Source organism: Gigantopelta aegis, chromosome 3, assembly GCF_016097555.1.
Source record: "Gigantopelta aegis isolate Gae_Host chromosome 3, Gae_host_genome, whole genome shotgun sequence".
In the NCBI taxonomy this organism is placed as follows: Eukaryota; Metazoa; Mollusca; class Gastropoda; order Neomphalida; family Peltospiridae; genus Gigantopelta; species Gigantopelta aegis.
In genome coordinates, this window is record NC_054701.1 from 6,963,802 (window position 1) to 6,979,074 (window position 15,273).

General features: G+C 37.3%; 1 protein-coding gene across 1 annotated transcript in view; it reads left to right on the top strand.

Annotated features, from left to right (window-relative positions):
• Nucleotides 1-3,929: 3,929 nt before the first annotated feature.
• LOC121367453 overlaps nucleotides 3,930-15,273 on the top strand; it is a 208,287-nt gene continuing 196,943 nt past the window's right edge. The window contains exon 1 of the mRNA XM_041491632.1: nucleotides 3,930-4,297. Within this exon, the coding sequence (XP_041347566.1) occupies nucleotides 4,108-4,297 (190 nt within the window). The 5' untranslated portion in view covers nucleotides 3,930-4,107. The remainder of the gene's footprint in view (nucleotides 4,298-15,273) is intronic.

Consider the following 15,273-nt stretch of genomic DNA (forward strand, 5'->3'; position numbering starts at 1 on the left):
TACGTACGGGGTGGGTTATCAGTCTTCAATTTTACATTAAAAATTATTTATTTATTTATAAAACTAAAAAAACTAAATCAGTCGTATACCCTCAGGATAATTCGGAATGTTTTCAAATTATTTTTAAATCACTGGCAGGATTCTGCAAGTAAGGTTTTGATTGGTGGACATGAGCTCCAACTGGCTGGTGTTAGATCCACATGTAATAGGGGAGCTAATTTTAATTAGATTGTTAAAACTCGCTCTGGGTGGGAGCCGGTACAGGGCTGCAAATCCAGTACCTACCAGCCTTATCTCCAATGGCTTAACCACGACACCACCAAGCCCGGTCTTACTCCATATAAAACAACTGAATACGTATTTAACGACATCTCGGCACATTTTAACCCACTGCTATAATAGGTATCGCGTCTAAAGGCGAGGCCAGACGAGACGAGTGTCTCGTACGAGATAGCCGACTGTCACAAGACAACGTTACGACTGCATCAGTTGCTATGACGTTGTGCGCGATCTTGCTACCAGTTTGTGTAAAGTCAACAACATCGACAAAATAGGCAGGTTTTTTTTTTTTTGGTTTTTTTTTTGAGGGGGGGAGGGGGGGTTTGGGGGGGGGGGGGGGGTCAGTTCTGATTTACTTCTAACTTTAATGCACTTAAAAAGGTATATATATTTTCAACACATTTTAGAAGTCCTGTAATGTTTGGGGCCAGAAAACATGTAATATTCTTTTTAACTAATCACCATCGAACGTGAAATTTTATCTCGATGTAAACATTTTATTTTTATTCATCGTGAATAATGTACAATGAAAACCAATGTTAACTCAGCTCAAAGACTTCTAAATTATACATTAATTATATCTTAATCCTGAAACTTAGATGTATATATTTTGCCTTTTTACTATTGAGTTTTCTCCGTGGGGTTTTTTTTTCTCTTTTTTTTTTTCTGGTCAAATAAAAAGCGAAATGAAGAATTTTGTATTCAGTATATAACTGCATGTATGTATTTCACATATCATGCAACAGCTTTTCTGGTTTATTTCTTTTTAATAAAAATGATATTCAGCCGTTTTTTAAATTTACTAGGTAGTCCATTCATTCATTATTAACACAGTGCAATGTATAAATTATTAAATCACGAAATTATTACACCAACATCACAAATAAGATGTAGAAACCAAGGTTTTGCTTTTAACTCAAAAGAATGGGGAAACTATTATAGAGTGCCTTTTATAAGTCTCAAAGATACAACTTTGATATGGTTTCAATACAGAATTATACACCAGATACTAACAACTAATACTTTTTTACACAAAATTAAATACATAGATACTAATGAATGCACGTTCTGTGGCAGTTCAACAGAAACATTAACACATTTATTTTACTATTGTAATAAAGTGACTGATCTGTGGCATGCTGTTGTAAATTGGATTTTAAACAAAAAAGGAATTCGAATAAAATTAAATAAAACAATTATTTTATTTGGACAAATAGGCGATATAAAAGACATATTTATAAACTGGCTGTTAATAAACATTAAATATTGTATATACAAGACAAAAATGAAAAACAAAATGAAATAAATATAATAGCTGCTCAAAACATTTTACAAAATAAATACGAAATAGAAAAATATATTCTTTTTAAAAACTGTAAATATGAAGAGTACAATACAATCTGGGCACCATGGAAACGACTCTTCGGTCAAGAAAGTAATTTGATGGAAGATTATAGAAACAATTATCAAGCGAGCGCTTGACGTGAATTTTGACATTATTACTTATTACTATAATTACCTACTATAACTTTTCTTTTTAACATTCTTTCTTTCTAAACTTATATATTTATTTTATGTCCCCATTACATCAAAATTGTTTTTGCATTTACCATAGTTTGACACCCAATAGCCGATGTATTTTTCGTGCTGGGGTGTCGTTAAACATTCATTCATTCATTCATTCATTCATTCGTTCTATTATGTAACTGTGATATTTGTATTTTTGTACAATTATTTACACTGTTTTAATTTAACTATTGAATTTTTATATTGATGTTGATCATCAATTTTTTTGCATTTACCATAGTTTGACACCCAATAGCCGATGTATTTTTCGTGCTGGGGTGTCGTTAAACATTCATTCATTCATTCATTCATTCATTCCATTACATCAACCAGCCTATTTAAATATATTTCTATTAACTAGCCATTTATAATACTACTATCTACATGTACATATGCATTAATATTAAATATATCACCATCTACAAAAAAAAAGCAAAAAAACAAAGCAAAAAAAACAAAAGCAGCACAGTGTAATTTTCTTTGTGTTGTTTTACCGGAATGTTAAATGAATAACAGAAGTCACAAGTTGGTGATGTAGTTTCTCGTTTTCTTTTCCAACATGAAACATGATTAACAAGTTAACAACATGGTCATACGGATTATATAATATATAAGTCTAAGCTCTGGACGATAGAGTTGACACTGCGACTGAGACCCCTCAAGGGAATGACAGTAGAGCTGTCCTCCTTGGCTCTCCCACCAGGTACCAAAAAGCCGGACGACTAGCTAACAACGGAATTCTTCAAAACGGAACTTTCAAAGCGAGAAGGTTTGTTGTAACAGTAAGTGGTTACTTGGCAAAAGAAATTATGAATGTCATGCAAATCTATATCCATTACAAATGCTCTATTTAAAATGTTATTTTTTAAATGCTAACTCAAATGTACATGTACGGGTATTGCAGGCGTTTTAACGAGTCCACCATGACAACTGTATATTATTACCTGGACATCGTGTTTAGTACATGTATGTAAATAAGGATAAGTTACTCATGAAAGAAGAATACAAAGAGACAGACCCACAGTGAGGCCGAAGCCCTGCTGTCATTCCCTTGTGGGGTCTCAGCCGCAGTGTCAACTCTATCGTTCACCTAAGAACTTAGACATATATACCTTATCTGCATATCCACCATTTATAATCGTATTGTTTTGATTTGTTTACGGTTTTCGAGGTTATTAGTCTTCTTTTTTGTTCTTCTGTTTTGTGACTTTGGAGGGATGTAGCTAGGGAGCCATCGGGAGATGGTCTAAAACAAGACCACACATCTGACTGAGAAATAAACGACGGACCCACTCATATCGTGTTCTTAAAATTTAATTTGCCATAACTCTACCCACTATTTTAGAATTGGATATGCAAGCGGGTCGGTCAGTCTGTCAGTCTGTGGATTCAGTGTGATACACTAGGAGGCGCGGTGGGGGGGGGGGGGGGGGGGGGGGGGGGTGTACTATATTAAACAGGCGGAGAATAACTAGTGGCTGACAAAAGAAGTCTTGTTTACGAGCTGGCTTTCAACAAACAATATGTAATAAACTATCATCTGCGTGATTTAAATTCATTTTTCAACAGAGATCAAAAGACGAAACGGCTAACGAAGACAGACACACGCTTATTGAGTGTTCAGTTGCAATTCGTCGAGGTTACGCCGTACATGTATGTGTATATGTGTTTTGTGATTTATATTCGTGTCGCGTGTGCACTGGTGGTTATAATCATATACATCTAGCTTGTCACAAGACGGAGTGGCGATGGCAGGGTTTAAGACAACGGCGACCTCGTCACACAGTACGTAAGCCATGTTTATGTGTTTATTACTGATTTAATTCCTGTAAAAGATTTCTCAGTTACGAGTATCCCGCTGTTGTGGTTTTAGCGGAAACTTCGAATAATTTACCGGCACTTCAAACTTTAAATGGAGGTTATTATATGCCGTATCAACGAGAAAAGAGAGAGAGAGAGAGAGAGAGAGAGAGAGAGAGAGAGAGAGAGAGAGAGAGGAGAGAGAGAGAGAGAGAGGGAGAGAGAGAGAGAGAGAGAGAGAGAGAGAGAGAGAGAGAGAGAGAGAGAGAGAGAGAGAGAGAGAGAGAGAGAGAGAGAGAGAACTACTTTTGTAATCGAGTTAAGACGTCTGTAAGAGAAGTGATGCGTCATTTGCCTCACTGGTTCGATGAAAACTTTCAATGGAAAATCAGCGATCGTTGGCGAGGCGGTGCAAAATAATGTTACTGATACAGCGTCCTAACGCTTAGTCGTAAAAATAAGATGGAGAGGAGGAATGGAAATTATTCCTACCTGTACGAAGGGAACTGGAGTTATGAAATGTGTGAACCCAAATCAGGATGGAAACGGTTACGGCGAAATCGACAAAGCAGACAAACAAACAATCGTCCCGTGGGTTCGGGCTATCCCTTGTCTGTGATATGGGACGACAGAGCATGCTCACCAGAGAGAGGTAGGTGTAGATTAGACTTGTGGTGTACTTTACATTGCTTAGACCACGGTCAGTTATAGACGTAGGCTAGAACATGTACTATTTAACAAAACCAGGTTGTGTTCCCATTATCACTAAATATGTCTTATTTTTGCCTCTTTTTTTCTTCTTCTTCTTTTTCTTCTTCTTTCTTCTTCTTCTTCTTCGTCTTCTATACTACTATTACTGTAGCTGTGGCTGCTGTTATTACTACTTACCCCACTACTGCTGCTTCTGCTGCTGCTGCTGCTGTTGCTGCTGCTGCTACTACTACTACTACTATTAGTATTACTACTGCTGCTACGTTTTCTTCCTCGTCCTCTTTCGTTTCTACTTACTGTATAATAGCAACACAAATAGCAGCAACAACAACAGCAGTAGTAGTAGTGGTAATAGTAGTAGGAATAGTACTAGCAGTAGTACCAGTAGTAGTGGTAGTAGTAGTATTAATAGTAGTAGTTTAGTAGTAATAATAGTAGTAGTAGTGGTAATAGTAGTGGTAATAATAATAATAATAATAATAGTAGTAATAGTAATAATAATAGTAGTAGTAGTAATAGTAGCAGCAGTAATAGTAGTAGTAGTAGTAGTAGTAGTAATATCAGTTTTGTAGTAGTGGTAATATTAGTTTAGTAGTAGTAATAGTAGTAGTTTAGTAGTAGCAGTACTAGTACTACTAATAGTAGTAGTTGTAGTAGTAATTGTAATAGAAGTAGTAGTAGTAATAATAGTAGTAGCAGTAATAGTAGTAGCAGTAATGGTAGTAGTAGTAGTAGTAGTAGTAGTAGTATAAGTAGCACCAATGCTATTACTATTAGTACACACATGTACTCAGTTATTTATTTAGTGAGTTAATTAGTTATTCAGGAACAGAACTACATTGTATGTTTGTAAAGTTCTGATAGCTATTGCTGTAGAGATTGTTTGGACTGCGGCTAGTAATCTTCCGAGCTATCAGTTTTTCCCAGGCAATTAACTGCGCCCTGTTGATGTGTGTGTTCTGGTGGCGACCGGACGCACTGGAGCGAGGGTGTTAGCAAACACCAATTTCTCCCAGTCGCCGAGGTTCATCTTTCTTTAATCAGCAGGGGCTATTCACGAGCTTTATGGATTTCAAAAATAAGAATGCAGTTTTCAATATCTTGCGATGAATATTATACACACTGAATCCAGTTATCTTCAACGGCATAAGCGTACCAGACGGGGCGGGGGATAGGGGACAACTCCCCCCATAGTGCTCGAGCAAATCTTCAAGTTCGGGGAAAAACGATAGAGATATTCGGGCACAATGTACTAACCTAATACGTTTTTACCATGTATTTCCATCATTTTACCAGCAAAATTAGGTGCAATCTATGAAAAAATGCTTAGTTATTAGTTTGTAACCCTGCATTCCTGTTTGGCAGAAATGCTAATATCAATCAATAATGTTATCCAGATTCGGGCATTTTCGTTTAATTCGTGCAAAACCCAGCCTGCCTCTCTACAAAACTGGGAGCTCGTGCGGCTATGTTCAAGTACAGATTGTGTTTGACTTTTACACGTTTCTTTACTGTTAAATTACAACTTTTAGTTTAAAACTATCCATATCTAGTGTTTTAATGCTTGTCATAGCATTTTTATTATCTTGAAAATGCATTTCATGCGGACGAGAAACAAGATACATGGCCAGTGGTTAATTTCCGTACGTCCTGTTTGAGAGAATTTGTCACTTTAATGTTTGTAGGAACCCGGACCAATTTCTAATTCCAGAAATAGTATGGACAATTAACCAATCAAATCAAAGGGTTTACGTATTATCATAATCTAAATGATTTCTGCTGGGTTTGTCTTTTCGGTTTGTTTCGAAAGTCTGTTGCATATGAACGTATTGGTCGATGTTGGCAATTTTCACGTGGGTTTTTGTTATAGTAGGTTGGTGTATGTTTTGCTTATTGATGACAATTCACACAGGTGGCATATAATGTGTTGTGTTTGTGAGATTCAAATATTCTGTGTCCCGACTTATCAAGTTAAAGGCATACAGTTACTCTTGCGTAGTATTCTATAATTATTTTTCAGAGGTTCTATGATGAATCAGTTTATCACAAAAACATTTATTTGGATTTTATTTTTAAATATATAAAAATAAAATAAAATAAAATAAAATAAACAAAGAAAAGAATCCCACCTATTTTACAATTTTAGCTTGTTTAACATACTAATTGTCAGTAAGATGTTATAGCGAACAGGCATACGTCATTTTCGTTGAATATCAGTGTTTGTTACACACCCGTTGGTGAGAACATTATAACATTTTAAAGACCTACGACTGGCTGCTCCACGAGATGAAACTTCACGAGATGAGATATAAATCATATTTGACAAAAAACATTATATTTATTATATAATTTTTGGCAATTTATCTTTGAGATATAAATCATATTTGACAAAAAACATGGAATTTTCTATTTATTATATAATTTTTGGCAATTTATCTTTATTTTTAAAATGCCAGCAGCAATATACTTCCGGCTTTTTTTACAGTGACGATAACACATTTTAGAGTGAAATAGTGAAATTGTCACTCTAAAATGTGTTATCGTCACTGAGTGACTGATAAAACTTTCATTTCACGGATATTTTAAGGTATTTCACTCAATGTTATATAATAAAAGTAAATCTGAAAATGACTTGTCTGTGATGCACAAGTTAACTATAAACGCAAGGGCCGTAAATAGGTTTTCGTTGGTAAAGGCATTTAATTTTTTTTTTTTTTTTTTTGTCAGGAGAAACAGAATACAACATTTGTGTCCGTTAAATACCATTTATCTTACAACTCGTTTAAAAAACGTATCCAACTATTTTCACTCGTTAGAAAGAAAGAAAGAAATGTTTTATTTAACGACGCACGCAACATATTTTTTATTTACGGTTATATGGCGTCAGACATATGGTTAAGGTTCACACAGATAGAGAGATGAAACCCGCTGTCGCCACTTCATGGGCTACTCTTTTCGATTAGCAGCAAGGGTTCTTTTATATTGCACCATCCCACAGACAGGGTAATACATACCACGGCCTTTGATATACCAATCGTGGTGCACTGGCTGGAGCGAGAAATAGCCTAATGGGCTAACTGATGGGGATCGATCCCAAACCGACCGCGAATCAAACGAGCGTTGTACCACTGGGCTGCGTCTCGCCCCCTCACTCGTTAGATACGTTTTAAAACAATTCGTTGTAAGACAATATGGTATCTAACTGCCACTCATGTAGTATTCTCTATTTAGATAATGGTCGTGACGTAGCTCAGTGGACTATCTTTTTCGTTCCAGCCATCGCGCCACGACTAGTATATCAAAGGCCGTGGTATGCGTTATCCTGTCTGAGGGACCGTGCATATAAAAGGTTCCTTGCTAATAATGGAAAAGTGTAGCGGGTTTCCTCTCTAAGACTATATATCAAGATTACCAAATGTTTGACATACAATAGCCGCTGACTAATAATAAATAAATGTGCTCTAGTGGTGTTGTTAAACAAAACAAACGTTCTTTCTCTATTCAGAGTGAATCCGGTTATCAGAAGGTTCTTGTATAATTCAATGTGGATTTTATCTCGTAGTAAAATCGTACATCGGATAGGCCCTGTATTGCTAATCGTAAGTCGCTAGCTGAAAACATAACATTACTGGATGAATACACACTGAGGCATGTTCGTCTAACAAATTGACAACATGATTTAGTAAACCTATGACGACATCAAACAAAATATCAAAGTATTGCTAAAATTTTAATTAAGTCTACATTCCACTCAGCGACTACGTATCGCGTGATATTCAATCATTAGTGTCAGTCGACATACATGTAAATCACTGGCCCCAGGCCCATCCGACACGGTAGGTAGCGCGTTAATACAATGAAGTGAAGACGTTAGCGGGAGAAGTCATCTACAGGTTGGACTATACCAATTCAAATCCCATAGGCGACCATGTTAACGTTTGTGTTTAAAAACACTATATGCAATATATCAACCAAACTGTGACCCATAAATATCAGTACTACAACCCCTACCTCAAAGTATTAACTGCAGAAAATGGTACCTTTCATGGCTCATTTTCGGTATAACCAGATGTTTCTGCAACACCCCTAGTTTCGCACAAAATTTTTGTACTTTTTTTTTTACAGGTACCCCATACATGTTCCAAGCACAAGGCTACTTGACACGGTGGTACTACATCAAATAAAATTGCATACATTTTTAGCCCAGATGAAACTAATTTTTTTTACAACCAACACACTCACATTTATAACCAATCACAGGACTTGTGGTGTTAACTTCTCTATCAAAAGTTCGGTACACCTCGAACTTCGACCCAGCCGGAAATTAATTGGTATAGTGCAACCTACAGCTGTCCCTTCCCTGACCGCGAGACTACACTGGTATCTGTGACATGATCGCGCCTATTAGTGGGGCGTGTTCTCGCTACCTGATACAAACGACCAGTGGTTATAGTTGACTCCAATCGACGAGATACAATCGGAGGTGTTGCTTCAAGGACGTGTCATAGATTCGGGTTACATGGCACAAGTTCAGGGGATTCCCCTATCAGATGGTCAGAATGGTTTTCACAATGACCGGCGGCGATTAACGGTGTTTTACTAACAATGGGTGATTTTGTTTTAGATGTCTCGATACCACGCCGCATTAGAAAAAATGATTATTTTCGTGTATGAATCTGCATTTGAGATAAAGGCTACTTCAGAAATAATTACGTCTCGATTATAGGGTATTGTTGTTTTATTCATACGGTTAGGCCGATTCTTGCTGTTATTGGTTTTGAAGATGTATTTGCGTGTTTGTGTGTGCGTGCGGGTGTGCGTGTGTGAGGTGTGAGTATGCCCATGGGTGTGCATATGCGTGTGTGTGTGTGTGTGTGTGTGTGTGTGTGTGTGTGAATGCATATGTATGCGTGTTGTGTGAGTATGCCAGGGGTGTGCGTACGTGTGTGTGAGTGTGTGAATGTATATGTATATGGAAATATGTTAGGGATGGAGATATATTATTGCATATAAGACTCAAAATATAATTAATATATATGTCGTAGATATCTGAAAGTTATAATACTACTAATTCAAATGTGTAGCCTGTATTATAATAGTAGAAAGTTTGTATTTCTTAAAAGTTCAAGTTTGTTTGATTTATTCAGCATCGGCTATTGGATGTAAAACATTTGGTAATTGTTACAAATAGTCCTAGGGAGGAAACCCGTTACATTTTTTCATTAGCAGCAAAAATATCTTATATATATACTTCACCACAGGCAGGACAGCATATACCAAGGCCTTTGATGTAACAGTCGGGGTGCATTGGTTGGGATGGGGAAAACCTAAATGAGAGAATGGGTCCACTAAGAATTTTCGATGGTGCGACGGACGTATGTCAGGTGAGCGCTCTACGAAGCTAGGTTTGTTGAAAACCACCTAACAGGCGATGACTCTTGGGAGAGATGGACGGTGTGTCAGTGGGTCGCACCACACCTCAAAATCGTCTTTAACGTAATTATTCATGTCTGTGTGTGTAATATCGTCGTTGTCTGTGTGTGTAATATCTTCGTTGGCTGTGTGTTTCTGAAGAAGACTGCCATACACACAACACTGGCAATTAAGAAACTCGCCTCAGTAAAACTATGCCGTGGAAAAAAATAGCCTCCTGTTTAATTTGTCAATATTACTAAATAAATAAATAAATATATAAATAATAAAAGTAATATATAAAACTGAAAGTCTCATGGCTAAATAAATGCCGCGGAAATATCCACTATGGACTCTATGCGTCGCAGGGACGGGACGTAGCCCAGTGGCAAAGCGTTCGCTTGATGCGAGGTCGGTCTAGGATCGACTCCCGTCGGTGGACCCATTGGGATATTTCTTGTTCCAGCCGGTGCACCATGAGTGGTTTATCAAAGGCCGTGGTATGTGCTATCTTGTCTGGTGCCTATAAAGGATCCCTTGCTACTAATAGAAAAATGTAGCGGGTTTCCTCTCTAACACTATATGTCAAAATTACTAAATATTTGACATCCAATAGTCGATGATTAATAAATCAATGTGGTCTAGTGTTGTCGATAAACAAAAATAAGCAAAACAAATCTACTTTACATTGAATAGAAAAGGTAACATACTGCAGGAAGTTAAGTTTGTTTTTATATTTATTATATAACAATGATTGAAAGTTTTGCAATAATCAGTAGCGGATCCAGGGGTAGGTCTTTATCCCCTTGTGCTGCCAATTTAAAACAAATTATTCTACTTTCAGCGGCACCAAGACATGATCTTGCATTTCTGGATGTATTTCTTAACATATATCACGCCCAAGTGTATTTGGTGTTCTGTCTATGCAAACAATATCAAAGTTATAACTTGGTATTTATAGTAGGGCAGTAAGCTTTATCGATTAACCAGTCATGTCTAAGCATGATTATTGCATTTCACGACTATAGCGTTGTAAAACTCAATTGTATTAGTATTTCATATAGATGAGATATCAGCTTTACCGCAATGGCCCCTTCATTTCTACTTCTATTCATATGATTGCTGATATGTAACTTGTTTGATCTTTCTTGGCTTTCGATCATATAACTGATAAAAAAAATCACAACTTATCCCGCAGAATGCAGAATTCATCTCTGCCTTAAGATTTACTACCAATAATATTTTTGAATGTTCTACATGGAACAACACTAAATGTCGTGAAAACGCGTTTGTGAGCATCAGATGAGCATTTCAACATTTTTCCGGATGACCCTAGCACCTAAACGTCTCAGTGCCTAACGGAGCTCTATTCAAAGTCGTCATTTTTACAAACAAATCGGGTGGGACGTAGCTCAGTGGTACAGCGCTCGCCTGATGCGCGATCGATCTTGTATCGATTCCCGTCGGTGGACCCATTCGGCTAGTTCTCGTTCCAGATAGTGCTCCACGACTGGTGTAGCAAAGGCCGTGGTATGTACTACCCTGTCTATAGGATGGTTCATATAAAAGATACATTGCTACTAATCAAAATAAGTAGCCCATGAAGTGGCGATAGCGGGTTTCCTCTCTCAATATTTGTATGGTTCTTAACTATATGTCCGACGCCATATAACCGTAAATAAAATGTGTTGAGTGCGTCGTTAAATAAAACATTTCCTACCTTCCTACAACAGAAGTAAGATTATAGCACAAAACTGACAATGTATGTATGTGAACAAAAACAAAACAAACGTTATTGCACATCAAGGACCATTTTTATGTATTCAGTGAACTGACATGTCGGATTATGACAAAATAATCGAGCGCAAAAAGTCCGCACTGGCAGAGTCTTCGATATTTGTAAACGTGCTTCATAAGATGAACACTTAATGTGACTTTGTGTTGTGTTTTCTGATTTTGTTTTTGTTAAATTTTCAAAAGTAAAATAATAAGTACGGTTAGTGATTGTTGATTCTCATATATTTTGAGAGATTTCCTTTAAATAAAACTGATATGGGGGAAGGCATACAAGATCAGTTTGAATCACATATTATTTTACTTCATTTGGTTTTGTCATACAAACATACAAATTTATCATCATCATCATCATCATCATCATCATCGATTATATCATAATCGTCATCATCACCTTCATCATCATCATTACACCTAGTGGCGCAATAATAGGATGTGCTGGAAGATGATTAACCGACAATATTTACTCAGAATGAATGATACCCTTCTCCTGGTGTTCGTTTTTGGAAGAGCTCTCAGCCCTATAAACATGAGTGGTTAATATATACCAACACACCGTGTCACAGTTAGTTTGCTGTTTAACATACGCACATACGTACTCATCCCATCTCAGCCCTATAAAATGAGTGGTTAATATACACCAACACACCGTGTCACAGTTAGTTTGCTGTTTAACATACGCACATACGTACTCATCCCATCTCAGCCCTATAAACATGAGTGGTTAATATATACCAACACACCTTGCCACAGTTAGTTTGCTGTTTAACATACGCACATACGTACTCATCCGATCTCAGCCCTATAAAATGAGTGGTTAATATACACCAACACACCGTGTCACAGTTAGTTTGCTGTTTAACATACGCACATACGTACTCATCCCATCTCAGCCCTATAAACATGAGTGGTTAATATATACCAACACACCGTGTCACAGTTAGTTTGCTGTTTAACATACGCACATACGTACTCATCCCATCTCAGCCCTATAAACATGAGTGGTTAATATACACCAACACACCTTGCCACAGTTAGTTTGCTGTTTAACATACGCACATACGTACTCATCCCATCTCAGCCCTATAAAGATGAGTGGTTAATATACACCAACACACTGTGTCACAGTTAGTTTGCGGTTTAACATACGCACATACGTACTCATCCCATCTCAGCCCTATAAACATGAGTGGTTAATATATACCAACACACCGTGTCACAGTTAGTTTGCTGTTTAACATACGCACATACGTACTCATCCCATCTCAGCCCTATAAACATGAGTGGTTAATATATACCAACACACCGTGTCACAGTTAGTTTGCTGTTTAACATACGCACATACGTACTCATCCCATCTCAGCCCTATAAACATGAGTGGTTAATATACACCAACACACCGTGTCACAGTTAGTTTGCGGTTTAACATACGCACATACGTACTCATCCCATCTCAGCCCTATAAACATGAGTGGTTAATATACACCAACACACCTTGTCACAGTTAGTTTGCTGTTTAACATACGCACATACGTACTCATCCCATCTCAGCCCTATAAACATGAGTGGTTAATATACACCAACACACCTTGTCATAGTTAGTTTGCTGTTTAACATACGCACATACGTACTCATCCGATCTCAGCCCTATAAAATGAGTGGTTAATATACACCAACACACCGTGTCACAGTTAGTTTGCGGTTTAACATACGCACATACGTACTCATCCCATCTCAGCCCTATAAAATGAGTGGTTAATATACACCAACACACCGTGTCACAGTTAGTTTGCGGTTTAACATACGCACATACGTACTCATCCCATCTCAGCCCTATAAACATGAGTGGTTAATATACACCAACACACCGTGTCACAGTTAGTTTGCGGTTTAACATACACACATATGTACTCATCCGATTTTAGCCCGAGGCGAAATATGCTTTAATTTGTTTCGTAAACAAACCATGTTTGTTTTAGTTGGCAAGTGTATTCTTTGCATTAAAGTAATTATTACCACTTCAAAAAATCTCCAGATTCATTGTTTCAGCAAAACAAAATGCTAAAGTGCCCAAATCCATTATGATAACAGTCAGATATATCAAGTATTTATTTACTGTAATGATTACTTACAAAACTATCCTTGAACTATGATCGACCTAAATTGTAATGTACCATGAACACACAAAACATGTTTCGCTCCAATTCTTCTTCTTTTTTTCTTCGTTTCTTATTTTCTTCTAATTATTTCTTCTTCTTTTTCTCTGCCCACCCCTTCCAGCCATGGCCTTCAGGCAACAAATTGTTAGTGGGTTGGCTAAATAATCACTTAGTAACGCCCTAAGATTTTGTGATGTTTTAGACGGTTCCATGTGGTTGATTATGCCTGTAATTGGGGTTCACTTCCGGAATAAGAAAAGTCACATCCCCATAGCAATAAGTTTGAAAATGTATTTCAAATCTAGTTTGGACAGATATAATCACTAAGTATTCATTAATTTAAAACAAAAATCGAAAGTGAATTTCTTTAATATGTATTTTAAATAACGATACTTTTTCGCAGAGGTTGAAGTCAAATTGCAGCTTCATGGGTAACCCATAATTGATAACAAACTGTCGTAGTTTAAAATATACCAAGATGGGTTTTTTTTATGCTTAAGGTTACCTAACACCAAAACATTTGTAATGTTGTGATGATGTTAACATTTTGTGAATAATAATAATAATTATTATTATTATTAATAAATAATTAAAAGGGGCGAAGTAATAAATAAATACAATACAATACAATACAATACAATGCAGTGCAGTGAAATGAAATGAAATGAAATAACGTAAAAGGGATAAATAAACAAACAAAAGTAAAGTACCCTAAAATACATACGTCAAAATTGAAGCCTATTTCACTCCGTAAATACTTGCCCAGGGCTGTTCGTAGACTACTTTAGCCATGTTTTATGTTTTTATCATGACAAAGATTACATATTAACTGACGGCTCGTGTCGGCTTGGATCACCTGGCGATATGAAATCAATGCGATGGGATTTATTCATTCATTTCATTTCAACTTATTTCCGTGCTTATATCCAATTAAGGTTCAAGCACGCTGTCCTGGGCACACACCTCAGCTGTTGGGACTGTCTGTCCAGGTCAGTGGGTTAGTTGTTAGTTGGCTAGTGGTTATTGAGAGAGAAGAGGGTGTAGTACGTGGCCTTACACCTACCCATTAAGCCCTTACGAACTCGCTCTGGGTTGGAGCCGGTACCGGGCTGCGAACCCTGTACCTACCAGCCTCTAGTCCGATGGCTTAACCATTTTATTTCAACTTATTTTCGTGCTGATATCCAATTAAGGTTCAAGCACGCTGTCCTGGGCACACACCTCGGCTATCTGGGCTGTCTGTCCAGGACAGTGGGTTAGTTGTTAATTGTTAGTGGTTAGTGAGAGATACGAGGGTGTAGTAGCTTTACACCTACCCACTGAGTCGTTCAAAGTCGCTCTTGGCAGGAGCCGGTACCGGGTTGCGAACCCAGTACCTATCAGCCGTATGTCCGATAGCTTAACCACGACGTCACCGAGGCCGGTCGCGGTGGGATTGTTGTTACCACGTAACATGTCTGGGCTTTGATTACTGATGCGATGCCTGTCAAATCTCTGGGTAGGCCATTTCTCACCGGTATTATTTAAGAATTGAACGTGAAAATATTTGAGT